This window comes from Vidua chalybeata, chromosome 12 (assembly GCF_026979565.1).
Source record: "Vidua chalybeata isolate OUT-0048 chromosome 12, bVidCha1 merged haplotype, whole genome shotgun sequence".
NCBI lineage: Eukaryota > Metazoa > Chordata > Aves > Passeriformes > Viduidae > Vidua > Vidua chalybeata.
In genome coordinates this window covers 11,542,917-11,563,599 of record NC_071541.1, presented here as the reverse complement: position 1 = coordinate 11,563,599, position 20,683 = coordinate 11,542,917, and the positions used below count along the sequence as shown (strand labels likewise).

The 20,683-nt window shown below is 40.2% G+C and overlaps 1 protein-coding gene across 1 annotated transcript; it reads left to right on the top strand.

Annotated features, from left to right (window-relative positions):
- The first annotated feature begins 3,439 nt into the window (after nt 1–3,439).
- RUVBL1 (RuvB like AAA ATPase 1) lies at nt 3,440–19,977 on the top strand. The gene is made up of 11 exons (XM_053954073.1): nt 3,440–3,658; nt 4,419–4,505; nt 5,110–5,242; nt 9,138–9,289; nt 10,547–10,636; nt 11,457–11,606; nt 12,951–13,014; nt 14,043–14,241; nt 15,924–16,026; nt 19,012–19,103; nt 19,389–19,977. The coding sequence occupies exons 1-11, from the start codon at nt 3,518–3,520 to the stop codon at nt 19,546–19,548; spliced, it is 1,371 nt and encodes a 456-aa protein (XP_053810048.1). The 5' UTR covers nt 3,440–3,517; the 3' UTR covers nt 19,549–19,977.
- Nucleotides 19,978–20,683: the final 706 nt, after the last annotated feature.

The following is a 20,683-nucleotide window of genomic DNA, read 5'->3' as shown; positions in this document are numbered from 1 at the left end:
ACACGAAGGTCTTGGTGTTACTTAGAGGGAGAGGGGAACCTGGCAAAATGAGAGAATCCCAGCTTCTCCAGATTTTTCCAGATATCCCTCCCAAAATTTGTAGCATTTAGCAGTTTTCCTTGTTTTCCCCTAAATAAACCATTCTCCATCCCAGTTGTTCTCTCCTGTATGGAATTCTTTCCTTAAAACATGTTCACTTTAATGCTAAAGTTTATGGACTCATGGGAGAAAGGGCAGGAAGTCAGGCTTTTGGGATAGGGTAAAAATGTAAAGGTCATTCACACACATACACATATACTCTCTCTCACTCCAAAAATAATACACTATTTGACAGTTTCAGGATTCAGCATGTCCCACTGAAATTTGAAAGCTTATGTGAAACTAGGCTACGTCCTGTAACCTCAAACATTTAGTCTAGGAAAACAGCTCTCAAGTCTCCAGCTCCCACCTCGGGTATCGCATGACGTCTGTGCCAAATAGAAGACCTCAAACCAGGGGGCAAAAGAAACGTTGGTAAAATGAGTTGGTTAAACCTGGGGAATAGCAGTTCAGACTGTTAGTGATTTTTTTTCTGGTTAGCTGGCTAGCGAAATATTAAATTATACTCGAAGCATCCATAGAGTGAGCTGGGCAGGAGGGTTGTACAACCTACTTATGTTCCATCTGGTGGCCTGGACAAAGGAGGAAGAAGACATGATTTGCAATTGAATTCTTTTATCCTCCCTCTCTAATACATTAACTAGTTTTTAAAAAATCACAGAAAATAATGTAAAAGTTGAGGTTTTATATTTCCTCGTACTGATGCATCACAACACAAGACACCAGCTATAAAAGATGATAAACAATGTGGTAGTTCTAAACTTTCCAGTAGTTCCACTTGTACTCTGCTCTTCCTGGGGAATAAACAATTAATCCTGTGTGGTCTAAAGGATTTTTGTTTATTTTCCCTCATCTGAATATCCTCTTTTGCCCCCTTTAACTGCAGCTTCAGGACAATGTTCAAAAAGCATATGGAATGAGTAAAACAATCAATACAATGAGCAATGCCAAACCTGGCACAGTTAAGTAATACCTGTGAGCAAATAAGAGGGAGAAACCAGCCTTACATTTATACAGCAAACTATTTTTTACTTTTATTTCTACTGAGATTTCTTCTTCTACTATAAACACAAACCCAAATAGTTTTAATCACATTTTCTGCAGGTCAATATTAAAATTGTACCTTCATTGTGGCAGCAGAGTTTATTTACTAAAGAATCTTATGTAGCATATCTGATATTTATAGACATAGAATATTTCTATCCTTCTTCCAAGTTACAGTGAAGATTAACAGCAATTCTCTATTCCTACCATCTGCATTCCTGTATATTGAATTTCACCAAAAATAAATAAGCAAATATTATTAAATAGACTTTGAAATGCCATAATCTCAAAAACAGGTCTTGTTGCAACATCAAACAAGATAACATGGACCATATGGATAAGTTTCAGTCTAAGTTAACAAATTATTATTTCACCCTTTTGAGAAGGAGGGTCATACCTAGCCTGAACCCCTTGATAGCAATACCGCTGCCTTCAGAGCTCTTACCAGACTTGCTAATTATCGTTCCAGAAGTGGCAGAAACTTGAACTCTGACCAGACTTACCCACAGCACTTGCGGCAGTTTAATGCACTGGAGAAATCAAAGTTGTATATTTGCACTTTTACAAAGGAAAAAGTCTGCAGCTCACTACCATTAGGTGTTTGTATTCTGCAACTAATATGACCCTGAGAGGATGTAGAGAGTCTAATGACATACACACTTTTCTAATTATTTAAAGAATAGCTCATATTTGTTAGGCAAAAATTCTTAGCTGAACAGTTGTATAGCAGGATACCCTCACAAAGGTGCTGAACCACACATGTGTGCAATTATATTGTAATTACAAATTTAAACTAGAGTATGTAAATATAAGCTGACAGAACAATTAACAGAAAAAAGCAAGCAACAATAAGCAAAATCTTTTCTTTGCCAAATTACATTCATAACAAACCTAATGGAAGCGCTTGAACAACGAGGGAATGAATAGCATGCATATGGTTCACTGGGCTTTTGCAAATTGAACCGTAACCCATCCTCCCTAAAGCTGCTCTCAGAGTTTGTGCTGCCACAGGACTGCTTTTGCCAGACATCAGTCCTGCCTCATACCACATTAATCCACTGGCTTTAAACACAGCAAAACAGACATGGCTTTATAGTCACAGAAAACTCTATGTATCTATGGGAAGAGTCCCCTGTCTTTTCTAGTGGGAGAGATCACAACATCTACAAACAAAGAGAGCTCACTGGAACTGCGGGCTGCCAGATCCCATCTAAAGTTTCACTGTGAGTGATCTCCATATTGAGCCTTTAAACCCCTCATAGGAGGTGCAGCAGAATTACCACCAAAGCCCAGTCAGGAGCCGTAGCAGCCTGCAAGCTGCAGCATCACACACCTCGTGAAACACGGATATTTCTGCGAGGCCGTGAAACGACCTGCTGGGAGGCTGGAGTGTTTTTACCCATTTCAATTGCTCATAAGGAATACGTGCTGTAAGTGCAGCACGTCACAGCCTCAAATGCTTTCAGGAAGGTTTTCAAGACGCAGAATAGAATTATTCACTGATAATAGAATAGAACCTGATGAGCGACACCGAGCAGGTAAGAGACCACCCCCACTTTCCTTGGCAGGGGAGTTGGACTAGGTGGTCTCCAGTGGTCCCTTCCAACCTTAACAATTCTGTGAATCTTTGACAAAGTTTTAGAAAACACCCTTGGAAAACCTCAACTTATTTTTGTGAGCTAAAGCCAGCCGAGGTTTTGATAAGGCTCAGGGCTCCTGGCGCACTGCCAGCGGCTGTGGGCGGGCAAGCGACAAGACACCGAGCCAGGGCCACCCAGCGCTCCCCCAGCCCCGGCAGCAGGACAGACGCTGGCTCCAGCGCCAAATCGGATTGTAAAAAGAAAGAAAGAAAGTGCTTATGGTGCGGCAGGGCCTGAAACCTGCGAGCAAGAACGAGCTGGTTCCCCCTCCGGGAGGGCTCCGCTCGCCTCTCCCCAAACTGCCCTTGCCGATTCAGAGACTCGCAGAACCACTTAGGCTGGAAGAGACCTCCGAGATCAGAGTCCAGCCCACGACGGGTCACCACCTTCCGAACCAGGCCCTGGCACCGAGTGCCACGTCCAGCGTTTCCCTGAGCGACTCCAGGGACAGCCGCTCCGCCACCTCGCTCCTCCCCGGCCCTACTCCTCCGCAGCGCCCGCGCCCGCCCGGACCGCCCGTGCGCGCCGCACGCGGAAACGGGCGGGCGGACCCTAAAACCCCGAGCCCCCGCTGCTGACGGGCGGGCTCCGCGCCCAATGAGCGCCGGGAGCGCCGTGGCGGGGGCCAATGGCGGGCCGGAGGCGGGGCGCGCGCTGGGAGCCCCGGTAACGCGCGGGCCGCGTGCGAGGAGCGCGGGGCGGCCGGGCCGGAGCTGCCGCTGCCCTGCCCCGCCATGAAGATCGAGGAGGTGAAGAGCACCTCGAAGACCCAGCGCATCGCCGCCCACAGCCATGTCAAGGGGCTGGGGCTGGACGAGAGCGGCGCCGCCAAGCCGGCGGGGGCCGGGCTCGTGGGGCAGGAGAATGCGCGGGAGGTGAGCGCCGGGCCGGGCCGGGCCGGGCCGGGGCGGCTGACAAGAGCCCGACGGCGAGTGAGAGTCGTGCCTGGGTTCCTCCGTGCGGCTGCTGCGGTGTGAGGCGCGATGGGGGCGGCCGGGGCTGTACTCGCTCTGCTCCTGCTTCGCGCAGGGACGGTGACGGTCTCCCGGGTGTCGGCGTAGAAATCGGGGTGCTGCAGGCAACGGAACCGAGCAAAAGTCAGCAGGTTTGATGCAGATGGGGATTGCAGCATCCGCTTCTGTGCGGTGGCCGGATAAAACCATCACAGAATCGCAGATTGGTTTGGTTTGGAAGGGACCTTAAAGATGATGTCTCGTTCCAGCCCCGCTGCCGTGGGCAGGGACACCTCCCACCGGACCGGGTTGTTCAGAACCTCACCCAGCCTGGCCCTGAAAGGAGCTCTGCAGAGGATCTGCGGCTCAGGCAGCGAAGATGAATTTCTGTCTTTACTTTCAAACCTCTCTCTGTGCGTGGGACGGCGAGAGGGAAAAGGAGTCGGGGCTCACAGATTGAGTTCCGTTTTCTGTGATTTTTAATGGCTGTGTCAGATAAAATGATTGTAGAAAGTACGTTTTCCTGACCTTTTCTTTCTTTTTGTGTGCATGACATTGAAATCTTTACTTTTTGTAAAACCTCTTATTTCTAAATACTTTAAGTAATGTTGGAACAGAAGATACTATAGAAGATACTATAGCAATACTTTTGTTAATGGTATAAATACGTTTTAATTTATAGGCATGTGGGGTTATAGTGGAGCTAATCAAAAGCAAAAAAATGGCTGGCAGAGCAGTGCTGTTGGCAGGACCCCCTGGAACTGGCAAGGTATTATTTTTCTATTTTGTTACAAAATAAAATATTTCCAAATCTGTTTTAGTTTATCAAAACCATTTTAGGGTAATGGTTACAAAGTGTTTTCATATACCAGATTTTTTTTTCAATCAATGTATTGATGTAGTTTTCTACTTGATATTTTTGCTTTTGCGATGTCATCAACACTGGCAGTATCCAGTGGTGTGTTCAACATCTTTAATGTGAAACCACCTCTTGTAGGTTACTAAGCACATCAGTAACAAGGGCTCTGAAAACGTTGTAGAAGTTACTTTTTTGTTAAAAGCCAGAATAGTTTTTGCTTGGTTTACTTTTTTTCCCCATGCTGTTTAGGCTTTTTGCATCTGTGTGGGGTGTCAAATTCAAATAGCCAGTATCATGTCTTCAGGGTTTTTTAAAAGTCTTTGGCCAGGGTCGCCTGTGTTGGAGGAGGGTTGTTATATGTGAGAAATATATGTCAGGCAGAATAGTCTTAAATTGGTAGGTGATGTATAGAAGGTGATATAATGAGGAAAGTTAACTTTGTGCAAAAAGAATAGTTTCTTAATTCTCTTCAAAATTAATGTGTGGGTTTTGTATTTTTTTTTTTCTTTTAAAGACTGCTTTGGCTTTAGCTATTGCTCAGGAACTGGGAAGCAAAGTTCCTTTTTGTCCTATGGTTGGAAGTGAGGTCTATTCCACTGAGATCAAGAAAACAGAAGTTCTAATGGAAAACTTCCGACGTGCAATTGGTAAGTTTCAGGAAAAGAAGAATGAAGTGTTGGCATGATACTTTGCTTTTTCCCAGTGATGTAAAAAGGAAAAACTTTTCAGTGGTCGAGCCGTTTTCAGATTTTTGTATACTTATTTTCTTCAGTACTGATTCTAATTTAGTGAATCTCTTTCACATGTAGTGGAGTCAGGTTTTCTGTTTACAAACAGTAATTTAATTATTGTATTTTGGTTTATACTTCATCAAATTCTTCTCTCATCTGCCACATTCACCTCTCCATTTTGCCTGTGACTGAATAAAGCTGAAAGAAAAAAAAATTTGTAGTTTCTTACATTGGCAGAAATACTTATAGACAGAAAAATGTTCCTCCTGTTTTTTGTTCTAGTGATTTCACCTTACTAAATAAACAGACTTAATCAGGGGCTCCCAAACAGCAGCATTAGCCTGACTTACTGTTCCAGTGAGCACAGAGAAAGTTCCATGCCAACTAAATAAACACTGTAACTTAATGTCTTCCTCAATTCTATGGTACATTTACAAGTTTGATGTAAATTGGTTTAATTTGCAACACAACCTCAGTGACTGTCTAAAATCTCTCTACACAGCTGCTGCTGACAGCTGATAAATGCAGATAGAAGTGGCCCTTGTTTGTGTGAGGATTGGCTAAAGAGACCCCAGTTGATTTTAGTCCTGAACATATTAACAGTAATTTTCCTGTTTCAGTGCCATGTTTCCTCTTGGGCTTCATCTGGCAGCAGCAGGGTGAAGAAGTCTCTCAGTTCTTCAGTGAAACAAAAGTATTCCACTGACTTTTATAAGAAAGCAACTTTCAGTAGTCTCTGGTCTTCTGGTTACCATGAAACTGGCAGGGCCTGGGGGAGGGAAGCCTCAGTAGTCTGCAAAATTTCCTTGATGTGATGAAGTTCCCTGTCAGAGGTTCAGAAACCTGAACCAGCAGGTGGAACTTATGCCATGCATGTTGTCAGTTCTAGAGATAGCAGAGATTTAACAGCCAGCTGCATTGTTAGTTCCCTGCATTCCCTGAATGTCAATAGAGAGACACTTCTAAACAAATATTAGTGTTAATGAAAGATGGAACTTCTTTTATTCCTTTCTGTTGAATTCCATGTCACATTTTCCTAACACAGCCTTTATTGAATATTTTTATGGGTGTAAAAAAATTTCTCTAAATTATTTTAAAGGATTAGTAACCACCATTTCTTATAACTAGATACTTTCCAGTTGGGTTTTAATCTCAGGTAGGTTTTAGCTTCCCTGATTGGTAAAGAAATATTTTACAAGGGTGCATTTTAAAAAAGATATTCTGTACAATGTAGTTGGGTCTGGGTGCAAGGGAAGCTTCAGCTCACACGTCTGTCACTACTTGAAAGTATTCATTTAGGTTGTATTGAATTTTGTTTGTATGTCTCCTTGGTAGCAGGTTTTGTGTACATCGTCATTGCTCCTATCATGCATTTTGCTTTCAAGGGGTTTAGCCACCTGAATTTTAAAAAATTATCAGAGATTTTAACATCAAATTTTTTACTTAATGGTTGGGGTTTTTTCTTGGAAAGTACAGTCTGACTGGTTTGGATCACTTTATAAGAAAGTAGGAGTTACTCTGAGTTTACAGATTTTTTATTGTTGAGAGTCTTTTAATTACAGACTTGACATAGTCTCATGGCCAAGTAGTGTTTGGGATGCATTAAAGAGGTTATAATATGTAAGACACCTAAAAGGACAGAGTGAGAAATGAGGAGATCAAATTGTTGTATGGGTTAAAAGAAATTTAACCTGGGAGAGATTAATCCAGTATAGAGCTCATTAGCAGCTGGTGAGGATGGTGATAACAGCTAATGTTAAGAGCTCAGTTGCAGTAAAAAATAACTGCTGCATTAGCCACTTCAAAGCTATAATTGTTCCTTGTGTTGCCAAACTGTACCTGCCAATGAATTGAGCAAGCCCTGTTTAGCTCCATGGAGTGCTGTTGTACCAAAGCTTGAAACAACTGCCTTGGATTTGTGTCTGATTTGGAAGTAGGAGATCTCTCTAAGAGCTCTTCTGAGAATGAAGTTTGTAGTTGACATATACATGTTCATTTGAAATCAAAGGACAATCAGCAGCAAGTTCAAAGCATCAATTACCTTTGTTCAGATCACGTTCATCTGTAAATATTTTCTACAGATGCCTCTCTAAGAGCGCATTAGTCTGGATTAGAGGAAGGCTTCTGAAGCAAATCCCTGGGTTTGCCCTTGCTGACTTGGCTTTGACTTGTGCTGTGGAACAGAATGAGCACATGAACTGGATTCTTTCCAGGTGAAATGAACTGGAAGATGCTTCAGCAGCGTACAAGTCATACCCCAAACACAAACAGGCGGCCACATTTTCAGAGCAGGGTAGAGCTTGTGCTGGAAGTTTAAAGCAAAACAAAGAGGACAAGCAAACCGGGTCTAGTTTGTGGCAATAGCAGTTTCAGGTGCAGATTCCCACATTGCTTCACACTCGTTGCTTATGAGCCTGTGTGGTGGAGCCTTGTCTAGGTCAGTTTTTAAACTCAGAGGTTCTTTCATTTCTGTCTGGTGTTTTGGCATACCTGAAGAACATTTTTAAAATTACTGAAATAAACTTTATACACATTTTTTTATCTCATCTTAAGTAAGAGAAAGCAAACATTTCTTACCAAGAATTTGTCATGTTATTCACAGTTAGGCTGTTTCTCACATTTCAGATCCTGGTCTGAATTTGGGCCCAGTAGAGGGAGACAGACTCGTATTTGTCAGTTCTTTATAGCCTCTATCAGCAGCTCAAAATTACTGGTGAAGTGTCTGATCTGTTTCAAAGCAAAATGAAAAGTTACAGAACAAGCAAAGGTTTATAAAGTCACAATACCCTCAGACTGGGCAGGATGACTTCCTTATATCTTGTTACAGATTCATTCATTCATTCATTCATTCATTCATTATTTTTGGTATGGCATGTGTGTCTCATAAAATACTTCATGGAGTTTCTTCAGATGTGGATTCTTTGAACTTCTGTGTAGTTAGAACATACATAATTGTAGTGGTGGCGGTGATGATAGTGGGTTTGCTTTGAAACAGTCTGCCTATGAATGTCTTCAGCTCTATATTATTTATCAATTTAAAACAAGCTAGTTAATTACAGTAATTGTGACTAGAACAGAAGATAGCCCGATATTCTGATGGTTGCTTGGATGTATGAAAAATAACAAAGCGAGGATGTAATTTTCAGCTATTTTGAAATAGTTTTAAATTTGTGTTTTAGCAGTTTCTGCTAAATTTTATCTAGGTCACCTTTTGCTATTAACTGGAAAAATATTTGAAATTATACATAAACCCTTCAGTAATTTTATGATGTTCTAGCACAATACCTGTTTAATCAATTTATGTTATATTTTTAACTCAGTTGCTAAAATATAAAGTTTTTTATGAAGTTACTTTTTTTCTTCTGTATTTTTGTTAACTTTGCAGGGCTTTTTTGATGGTCCAGAAATTGTGTGAATCTCATATTAATGTCACTAGTTTCAGAAGGTGATCTGTGTTTTTGGCTTTAGCATAGGGAGCAAATCAAGCAAATTTCCTCTTTGTGGGAGGGAAGAGACAGAGGATTCTAACATTTGCTTCAAGAACTAATAATAAGGAATAGAAGAAAGTAATTTCTAAAAGTTTAATAAACTTCTTAGCAGGTCAGAACTTGGGCTGAGCTTTCATTCTGATGCACAGGATGGATATTCTTACTTAATATTGAAGAAGAGAACAATAATTCATCTTTCTGTCTTTAAAAGTAAAACATTACCATGAAGTATAAGGCACCCTAACTATATATTACATTTTGTTGACAATAAAGCAGCAGACTCATAAGTGTATACTGAAGCTATTTAAAACAATTTCTTGCAGGGTTGAGGATTAAAGAGACCAAGGAAGTTTATGAAGGAGAAGTGACAGAACTAACTCCCTGTGAGACTGAGAATCCTATGGGGGGATATGGCAAAACCATCAGCCATGTAATTATAGGACTCAAAACTGCAAAGGGAACCAAACAGTTGAAGGTATGTGTGGTAGAGTCTCAGAGATTTCCTGAAATATTTTGGGTTTGCAGCTTCTATTATTAGCACTTCTTATTTCTATTTCAAGCTCTGGATCCACTCTGACAAGTGGGGCTGCCAGGAGGCTGCTTTCTTTGGCTAGACAACTTTATCTTGACTGTTTATCTGCTTTATGTAGAATATTTAGATATTGGTCTTTTATCCTACTAATTGAAATAGGAGATAAACCCATCATCACTTGGTTAGCAGCTGCTATTTCTCTGTTTGTCAGCACTCACCTATATGTCTTCAAGGAGTTAAAAGTGAGTTTTAATAGGAAGAGATCTTGGTGCAATTTTGTAAATGACAAGTACCACAAAAAATGGGCTGAGCTGGCAATCTGAGCTTTGTTCTGTCTCAGTCTGTGATAAACTCTGACCCTGGCTGTAAATGAATATCTGTGGTAATAAACATACGAGAAAGGCCTTGTTTGGTTTTGTTTTCGTGATTGTCAGGAACCAAATTTTTGAGGATGGCTTGGGAAATATTGCCTGTTTAAAAAGAAATTGTTCTTTCTGTCACATCTTTTCTTTCTACATGGGGTGTCATGCTCTAGTGAATATTTGATCGAGAACTGGAAATTGAGCTGGTGTGTTGCCAGCTCAGGCCCACTTTCCTTTTGTTTTCTTGTCTCCATTCAATTTCGCTGTCAGACTTGGAGAGAACTAAAAGCTGTCTCTGTTGTTAAGTATCATCTTTCATTTGTTCACTCTGAAAACAAGGAAATGAAGAGCAAAAGTGAATAAACATGTACCAGGAGAAACAAAGGCATCTAATATATTCCACACCCACTCTCCCTCACAGAGCTCCACAGAGGATAAGGACTCAAGAAATCATTGATTCATATATTCAATGCTATAGCCAGATTTTTTTATAAAAGTTTTCCTAAAAAGCTAGAGAACTACTGTTTCTTAGGTATAAATACATTGTCACATTGCTCAGAGGTATGTTTTGTAGCTGGTACCATTATGTTTCTGGCACTGTCACTTCTTTTGGATAGCAGATTTTTTTTGTAAGACAGTAAGTTCTGGGCATCTTCCATATTTATTTGCTATCCCTACTTCAAACATTACAGCTTTATAAAATCCTAGAGGTTTTGTCAGGGTGAGTTGCAGTTTAATTTCATCTGATGGGAGTGAGTTTCAAACTGAGTTTCTTTACCTTGATTACCATAACAATATGGAGCTGCTTTGATCAACTGTGCTGTTTGTTTGTCTCCAGCTGGACCCGAGCATTTTTGAGAGCTTGCAGAAGGAGCGAGTGGAAACTGGTGACGTTATTTATATTGAAGCAAACAGTGGAGCTGTCAAGGTAAAAGAAAAATTCTGTACTTTTATGCAGATGTATGTTTTTTGCACACCTTTCTCTGCCTTTGTCAGAAGACTCTCTGATTTATTAACCTAAACTGACATGATGTGGTTACATGGAAATTTTTAAAAAGAGCCCAGTGCTTTCCTTATCGGGAGAGAAAAGTCTCTTTTGCACCCAAAGGATGCGGTGATCTGGCTCACAATTAAGGTCATCTGGCAAGGAAGCTATCACTGATGCTGTCTGGATGAGTTTTCTGTAAGATCCAGGCATTTCTAAGGGAAGAGAGGAAGAACCAAACAATTTAAGTCATTTTCAGGCTGACATGTGCAGCGTATTTAATCTTTCTTTTATCACTCTGATATTTTCTCCACAAGATATATACATGTAGAAAGGAATACTGCATTAGTTAGCATTCTTTTCATATCTGATTTAGAAAGTGTATAGTGATACTTGCTGTTTAATGGATGAGCATAATATTTTCTATCATAATAAATCACCCACCTACAAAGAAGGTTCTCCCAATCTCTGGTTAATCTGCTGGATTTGTCCTTTAGCAAGAATTGCCTACAGTAAAAGAAGGGGAGAGAGGAGTAGAATATTATTGCCACTGAAAATATCAGGTGTTTCTCAACAGAGTTTTTGAGCTTTGATCAGCAGATAGGGTATGCCTGTTGCTAAGCAGGGAGTGGGATGTCTGAATTGTCAGCTGAAGCTTGTCAGAACTGGAATTGTGAACTAACCATGTTATCAAATTCATGTCACTCAAGGTTTTGGCACTGAAATTAATTCTATACCTGGGTTTCTCTTTTTTGTTACTCAGAGGCAAGGCAGGTGTGATATCTATGCTACAGAATTTGACCTTGAAGCTGAAGAGTATGTTCCCTTGCCAAAAGGTGATGTGCACAAGAAAAAGGAAATTATTCAGGATGTCACCCTGCATGACTTGGATGTGGCCAATGCTCGACCTCAGGTATCAGACTTCACAGATGAAGTCTTTACAGAAAAATTATTTGAGATAGATGTGATGTTACCAGAATAATTGAGATGTAGGAAGTTGAGCTAACTCACCCTCAAAGATTCCACTGCAGGAAAAGCAGTAGGTGTTATACCTGGAAGGTCAGTCTGGCTCTCCTCAGGGAGGTCGTGCTGCAGCTGGCTGCCTCAGGGCCCTGCCATGGAGATTAAAGAGGTTAAAGCAGTTGCTTCTAGAATTCATGCACCTGGTCATGAATACTGGTCAGCATAACACTCCTAGCACTACAGAGAACAGTCTGGGAGTTGTAAAACAGCTTTCACACGGGTATTTGGGATCCACCACCTTCACAGTTAATGTAAAATCTAGACCCTGCTCTCTTTCCCTCCACCGCTGTGCCCCATCACTTGCAGAAAAAGAGTATTGTGGGCTGTTGCCTCTGACCAGAAAAAGAGATTATTGCTTTCTTTCCAGAAGGAAAGCTGCCTCCAGGTGTGAGGTAGCAGCAGACAGACCTGCATAATTTCATTTAATGGAAGTTCTGAATGCAGATTAATATATTCTGCTCTGTGTTTATGGTTTTATAACCATGAAATGGAAACTGCAAGGACTGTGATAAAAGGTGTCCTAAGTATTTTTGACTGCTGTGAATTCTGTTGATATTCTTACTTATTTCAGAAATGTTTTATAGCCACCTGTTAAACTTCTTTGTGAATTTCAGTAGAGCTCTGCATGTATTGCAGCAAAAACCCCCAGAAAACAGAAGAATTACTCCTTGCCGTGTCTTCACATAAATCCACTCTTGAGGGAATTCCATCTGTGTCAAAAGCAGAAGTCACTAACAAGTGTAAAGGCTGGAATCCCTACAGTAAAACAATACAATTCTTTAACTTAGTCAATTTCAAAATAAGCCTCTTTATTAAAAAAAAAAAAGGATAAAAATGATGGTATTAAAAAGTTATATAAAATTTAGAATAATTCTTCTCTCTTGACAGGCTGAACACCTACTTTATATGCAGGCAGTCCAAGTCTCTGTGTTCCCTGACTATTTCATTCATTAAGAGTTCCTCTGTGACAGTTTTTTCAAGAGAGGATATCTCATTTTGATTTTTTATGCTCTCCAAATGAGCAAGGATGAGGGGGGGTAGCTAGGTGGTTATGTTTAGACTACTCCTGTGGTGAGGTGACCTAAACTTTGACAGATTATCAAACACTTCTGCTACAAAGTATTTAGTTAACTCTAAGAAACAACTTCTTTAACCAGTCCCTGATCTATAAAATTCCCAAGGTGTGTGCTTACTACATGACCTCAAAGCTGATCTGTCACTTTCTTTTTCCTAGGGAGGACAAGACATCCTTTCTATGATGGGACAGTTGATGAAACCTAAGAAAACTGAAATTACTGGTATGAAACCTGTATGGCATTTTGAGATTATATAATCCAGGTGTTTTCCAGTTAGAAAAAGATTAAAAATAGAGTTAGTATAATTAAATGAATGCCTACATAATAGATATTCATACATACTCAGTTTTCCAGAAGCAGTGATACAGTTGCTAGAATTGCAAGGGCTGGAGACAGTACAAGTTACTGGTTCATGCATGTAGTGGTAAAATGTATCCAGAGCTCTGCACCCATCTTCCTGGGGAGAGGTCAGAATGCCAGTGCCTATCCTACAACATTCCTGCCACAGTGTGAGGTTCAGGCTTTCAACAAAGAGCCAAACTGAATACAGCAGTAATAAACAAAAACTAGAAATTGATGTAGCAATCATACTGAATTTTGGTGGAGAAGAATAATGGCTCCTCTATAACAAGAGTCTAAGGACATGAAACTCCACATGCAGTGCTGCTCTTCCCACCTGCAAGTCTTTGGAGAAAACAGTATCTGCAGACAGATCTGCTCTCCTTTTTGCTTTGAAAGAAATGATGCTTCTCTAAGTTACTATCTAAATTTAAATCAGAATCTGTTTGAATACCTAACTGAATGGTCATCTTTTGAAGTATTTTGTCTGTTCCAGAGGTTGCTTTGCTTATTCTAACACCAGTTATATTGATATAACATCTGGCACAGCTTTGAGAGCAGTAGGTTTACAGAACATTAGTGATGTTCTTTTCAGCCATGCTTGGAAACTTCAGTAAGTTTTGTGTTTAAAATGCGGTTTGACTTGACTTCTCTACCCCCTACCAAACTCCACAAACCTACAACAATCAATTTTTCACATGTGAGTATTGCAGGTAGAAATACTTTGTTGCACAGATATCTCTCCAACACAGGATGAAATGTCAGAAAATTTTAGAGTCACAGGTATTTTCCTTGTGGCAATAAGATACCAAACCATGGAAAAGTTCAAGGAGAATTTTCCTTGCTTCAAGCCTTACCCTCTGACCTGTAGTTCACTAGCAGAACAACCAACAGTTTCTTTTTGTTCTCAGACAAACTTCGAGGAGAGATAAATAAGGTGGTGAACAAATACATCGATCAAGGCATTGCAGAGCTCGTGCCAGGTGTGCTCTTTGTGGATGAGGTTCACATGCTAGATATTGAGTGTTTCACATACCTGCACCGAGCACTGGAATCTTCTATTTCCCCCATTGTCATCTTTGCTTCCAACCGAGGAAACTGCATTATCAGGTATGATGTCTAAACTTGAATTTGCCAGTTTGCATTGTTCCAAAAACCTTGGAATTAGCTGTATCAGTAGAGTTAAAATCTTGGAAGGCTTTTGTCTCTGACAATGACACCTCTGATAACCCTCTGCATGAGTTGCAAGCTGCATTGATGCTTGAGAACTGCTCATGAGCTTCATGATGGGACAAGCACTTAACACCAGGCTGACTGGAATTCCTTCTTTCCTCTAACACATCTCTCCTCCTCTAACAGTCTCTGAATTGTTTCACTCCTGGATGATCTGTGACAGTTACTGTTCTCATTGTATACATCAGTACATCTGTTACCTGCACATTAGGGACATCAAAAGCACCAGAGCTACAAACCTCTAATACCATTGTTTCCTGCTTTTGCATTATTTTGCTGCTTGCTATCCTAATTCCATCAGACTTCAGCTCCTTGTTCATACTGGTAAAGTGTGTCACAGTTCAGCTTCTCCTTTTCCTGCTATGTTGGTCTGGCGTTTCGTGATCAATCTTTTCAACCAACTTGTTTTTCACTTCCACCTCACTTTGATATTTTGCACCCACGAAATGAATTCTTTGCATGTTCAGTAGAAGTTCTTTCCTCTTTCAGAGTCTTCTGCAAGTTCTACTACTAGTTTGTGGTCTAGGTCTAATTATGTCTAAACAAGCTGTCATTAGCAATGATTGCTGCTCTTTGAATTGATTTAATTCAGCTGTATAACCAGCTTTTCCTTTCCCTCATAGTGGCTCATCTGGTATTAATCTTTCTCTGTTTGCATTGCTTAGAAGTGAGAATGATAAGCCCTTCAAAAATGTTTAAGATGGACTACTGCACTCTCTTTGCAAAGATATAAAAAAGCTGCCTTGTAAAAGTAAAGGAAGTAGAGATCTGTCAGCATGGATTCACTGCAGATCTTGTTATGAAAAAGCTGTGATTTAAGAAAGGAAATTTTCCATATAATATTGATATCTAATACTGGAGAACCATGGCCAGAGCTGCAGCTACCTAAATACCAGCACTTCACTGTTTTTACTGCCATCTGTATAATTCTCATAAATTAAATCTGGGTATCTTTTGACTTCACAGTAAATTACAGTGGTCTTGGGAAACCAAGTGTGCATGTGTCTGCAGGCTTTGCTGTTGGGTGTTGTATGTCAAACAAATAAAATGCTTGGGGATCTAGATCCTGCCCCTGTCCTTCATACAGAGACCTAAACCTCTCAGTTTGCTGGATTGCAGGCATGGAATGTAAACCACTGTATTCACTGGAGGGACTGGGGAGAGAATGGCTTACTCAGCAACAGGGGATATTCTCCAAATGGATAATAGAATATATAATTTCTGCTGATACTGCTAAACAACTTAGTAAGAATGATTTGTTCCTTGCTGGAGGATACCTTGGAACATTAGGTAAGGCTGTATTGTGAGATACAATACAAGAAAGCACTTCTCACTATATTTGAGAGGCATGTTTAAGAGCTCCAGCAATAGTATTTGTTTCCCTGGGGCTGTCTGGAATGAACCTTAGACCAGAATGTTTCCTGTTTGACCCAGAGGTTGTGTGTCTCTGTGGACACGCAATTGTAAACTAGTGTAGTCACTCTTTACTGATTTTACCCAAATCAATGTACTGAACTCACAGTAGTGTCTGCTTTCTTTCTGTTTGGTTTCTCCTCTAGAGGCACAGAGGATATTGTGTCTCCTCATGGAATACCACTGGACCTGCTGGATCGAGTCATGATTATCCGAACCATGCTCTATACTCCCCAAGAAATGAAGCAGGTATGCACAGGATTTTAAAGAGCCTGTTACAAGTCCCCAAAGTTGTGCACAGCTTCTGCCTAGTCTGTTACTGTAGAGATGTTTGACTCTGTGGTTACCAGGACTTGTGCTAGAAAGCTTCCTGCTTGTTAAAAGCCTGCTTCTCTAGGAGTTAATAGAGTGAGCTGGTTAAAACTGTGCACACAACTTTGCTGACTCCCAGCCACTGAAGAGTTACTAGGCACAGGTGGAGCTGAAAGTGGCACCTCACTTGCAGGAAGGGATGAACTGTTAGCTGAAGCAATCTCTTGCACAGATGTGCTTTCCATAGCTTACAGATTTCAGCAGGTAGTGCTTTTTCACTTGGTATAAGATGAAGTGTCACATGATGGGATCTTCTGTCCCAGACCTCAGGCTTTTCCCTGACATGAGAGGGATTGAGGAATACAACCTCATGTGCTGCATTTTTTGCCTTTGTGCCCTGTACTGTAGCTTTAACCTACTGGGGCTGTCTCCTGAAATGGGGAGAATTTTTATGCTCCTAGTTAAGTTTGGAAATGTAAGCACAGAAAGTGTTGCAGAGATATCCTTCCAAACGTCTGGAAGTTTTCCTGTGGGGCCATCACAGTGTATTGTGTATTGATTATAATGCTTGGTGCCATTATGATGCATTGTGTCAAAGATCCCCCCTCATTAGCCTCTCAGTGCTGGGAAGTGACACAATGCAGAAGACATTAGGGTTTACCATGTCAATTCTTTGTATTATTTAAGAGATAGTGTCAGTGGAAGAGAGTGTTATGCCAGATAATGGTCTCCTGCTGCTGGAAAAGTGCCAAGGTGATGTGGATGCATTTATAGAACAGAGGCAGAGCTTAATTTCACTTGATTTGAGGAGCTTTTCATTGATGATGTCCTGAGCTGTTCTCAGGATGATTTTTTTGGTACCTAAAGGACACTTTGAAGCACTGTAGTGTAGATTGCAGTAGAAGCAGCCCAGTGATTTAACACTACAATTAGGTTTAGTCTACAAAACAAATTTTCATGTGTGACTTTTACGCAACCTGGGGGTATTAAAGACTGTTTGGACTTCCCTGTAGTGTAAGTGAATTCTGTGTAGTTAGTGCTGTAGTACCATGCAGGTAAGACACTTCCTCAATGCTGATGTTCAGAAGAGCTGGGTAAGTGCTGTGATTTCCACCCTCCCCAGGGCTAAAGGAAATGAAGTGTTCACAGTAGCATTTCCTAAAGATAAAAATTGAGTTCAGACATCTGGAATTATGTTCCCATAGTCAGATAATCTCATCTTCCCTTAAATTAAGGCTTTTGAATGGCAGCTTCTCATGGGAGAAGAGGAGGAGCTATTACACTTAACTTTGGCTTTTAAGTACAGTTGGGGTGGGGGTAAAAACAAGGCATAAGTAAGTTCTCTATTCTTGCTCTCATTTGTCTTTTGTGTTAGGAAGAAGTTTCTGCTCCTGAGTCTCTGTGTGATACTCTTTGCCTTCACAACTGACTCCTTTATCAACACAGAATCTGGTTGTGTATCTACTGAAAGTTTGTTCATAACCAGTTCAAAATTTTTTTGGGGGCATGTTGATAAAGTAGAAAACCCATTGTGAAGTGCTGCTCTGAGAAAAGACACACAGTAACCTTAGTGCAACCAAAATAGTGAAAAAATTCGTTGTTATGCTTATTCTAGTCAGGTGGTGTTGTAACCAAACTTCTTTGCATATGTGCCTCCTGTTGGATATTAAAGGTTATAACTGAGATGTTTTAATGTTCCTAATGTATTTCACATAATAAACACTTGTTTTCCTACTCCATAGTAAATGCATATGTGGTGGATTAATGGCTTGGGCCCTAGTCCTTAGGTAATGTTCTACCAGGTTACTAGATAAAAAGTTATTCTAAAAAACATTGTTAAAGATGTGGCATTCAAAACCTTGTTCATAGCAGAGGAAGAACAAAGTAGCAGTGTTTTAATGAAGGGAAGGGGATGCCTAGGTGATCTACAGGTAAAAAAATCTTCAACCTGAAATTGCAATTGGCAGCAGCATTGCCAATATTCAGTGCACATTTCATAGCACCAACTTTCTGCCATTTCAAGCCCCTCTCTTACTCTGCTCCCTGAGCGCATTTTTATGGCTTTAATTTAAACGAGTGCTTCTTGATATCTTGTTTACAAAGCTGCCAAAGTGAAAAATACCTGTATTATATGAGGCTTGCAGTTCCAGAGTTATCTCTGCACTACAACACAACATCATTATCCAGTCTGCCCCTTATCACTCAGCTGGTAATACAGACTACCGAGAGACTTGTGCCACTTTTGTTACAGCTTTATATGCTCAGGCTTATTGGTGATATCTTCCTCTCCAACTTTGTAAGGATCTTCAAACTGGTACAAGCCTGAGACTGTTCTTGAAAGATTAGATTCTTCTTAGTGATTTTTTTTTTCTTCTTGAAGGAATAGGTGAATCATAGAAAGTAACTTCTTGATTTATTTTACTATCTTCTTGTCAATTGAATAAAAAGTGTATTGAGAGCTGCTAAGGAAAGGTTGTAGCTTTCTGTAGGGCTTTTTGGAGGGCTCTGCTGTACAGCATCAGTGATACACTGCAGAATTCAGTAACTGGTGTAGCTATCCAGAAGCCTCCAGCTGCCACTAACTTCTAACATACATTTTCCATTTACTTATATAAGTTCTCATATTCTGCTCCTTATTAGTAGATAGGATTTGCTAAGTGTGCAGAGTTACCATGAAGGGTTAGCAGTCCAGATGTGTTTCTTTGCCTTCCTTGTGTGATAACAGTTTTTTTTAACATTATATTTGCCTGTTCAAAGACTTAGAATTCTACAAAATCTGGTTTAGTGGTAAGTTACACCAGGGTAACTCCACACCACCTTGTCTTGTAGCATGTCTCATCTCTAAGCTGATAGTTTACAGATACTAAATTAAGTAATTTAGCATGTTAATTGTTTGGGCACATACCTCACTCTTCCCAACAGATCACAAAACTTCGTGCTCAGACAGAAGGGATTAATATCAGTGAAGAAGCTCTAAACCACTTAGGGGAAATTGGTACCAAGACAACCCTGAGGTAAGTTGGGCACAGTTTTCTATTCAGCATGACTGGGTCTAAAACTCACTGTTGAAAGCAGACAAACCTCTCCTTTACAATGTCATGGTCTGTTAACAATTGTTAAAAAGAGAGTGGTAATGCTCCTCTTTTCTTCTTTAAAGAATGAATGTGCTGGAGTGCTTGCTGACTTTCTCATACTGCTGGTAGAGCTGTGTTTCCCAGCAAATGTCCCACCTCTCTGTATCATCAGTTCCCTGGGATGCACTGAATTGTAATTACTCATCTGCCTCTGTTTGATCACAGGTATGCTGTGCAGTTGCTGACCCCAGCTAACCTGCTTGCCAAGATTAATGGGAAAGACAGCATTGAGAAAGAGCATATTGAAGAAATAAATGAACTTTTCTATGATGCTAAATCCTCAGCAAAAATCCTGGCTGATCAACAGGAGAAGTACATGAAATGAAAAGCTTATCATGTTCCATGCTTTGAAGTAGCTTTAACCCTTTGCCAGGGCTGGCTTAGTTATTGAATGAGAAATGTTAATGGTTTGTCTCTTTTGGGACTGAAGAATATTTAAATGTTGGACTGCTTTGTCAGGCCAGAATTCACTATCGAGTGTTCCTGTTTCATTATCAACAATAAGATGCTCCATGGTTTGTGTGTAACATCTTAGTCTCCCTTTTATCAGTATATGTGACATTAGTAGCTCTTGGTCCCTCAGTTTTGTCTTTAGGTTTCGTTACAGAAGAGCTCCAACTGAAGTTGATGCTTAAGAACAGTCTATTTTCTTTATGAATCCTGTTTTAAAATAGTTTTCTTTTACAGATGATAACTTTTTGGTTTTGAATCAAAGTTTGTCTGAAGTGCTTTATAATAAAACATGTCAAGAATATTGGAAGTGTGTGTGTGTGTGTGTGTTCACTCTGGGTGTTGACCTAAAAACAGTCAAAATAAATTGGAATTAACAGAGCCAAATATGAGTGAAATGGATTTGCAAAATAAAAATAGATTGCAGCAAAGAGAAAGAGATATTGGGACCTTTTGGAAGTGTTTACTTCTTTGTAGGGTTTGGGTTTTATTTTCTGAAGACTTCCTTAGAGAATGCAGAAATACATAATCGTTATCTTAGCCCTATTTGAAGCCTTTCCCCTAGAGAAACTTAAATTTTTCTTGGGTTTTTCTAAAGCAGATTAAAAAAAAAAATTCATTTCCATCATGATTAGCTATTTTTTGCACTATCCCGACTTTCTTGATTACTCAGAAGCAGGAAAAATTTTCAAACTAAAACTGAAATCCCTCTCTGCTCAGTTTGGATGAACTTCAGCTTAGTCTCATGTTCACAGTTGTGTGAAGTATGGATACCTGATTGCTTCACAGCACTTTGAGGTTAAATGATTAATGATTTAGATCCCTGTAACACTGAAATACAAATCTCTGTAACCACATAAATGGATGTATTGGAGAAAAAACGTAGAACCCTTATCAAGTGACTAACCTAACATTCCTTATTAGACCCTTAGGGATTTAAAACCCTGTGTGCACTACTTAAATAAGCATCTCTTGGGGTAGGGTGGGAAAAATAGTAACTTATCACAGGA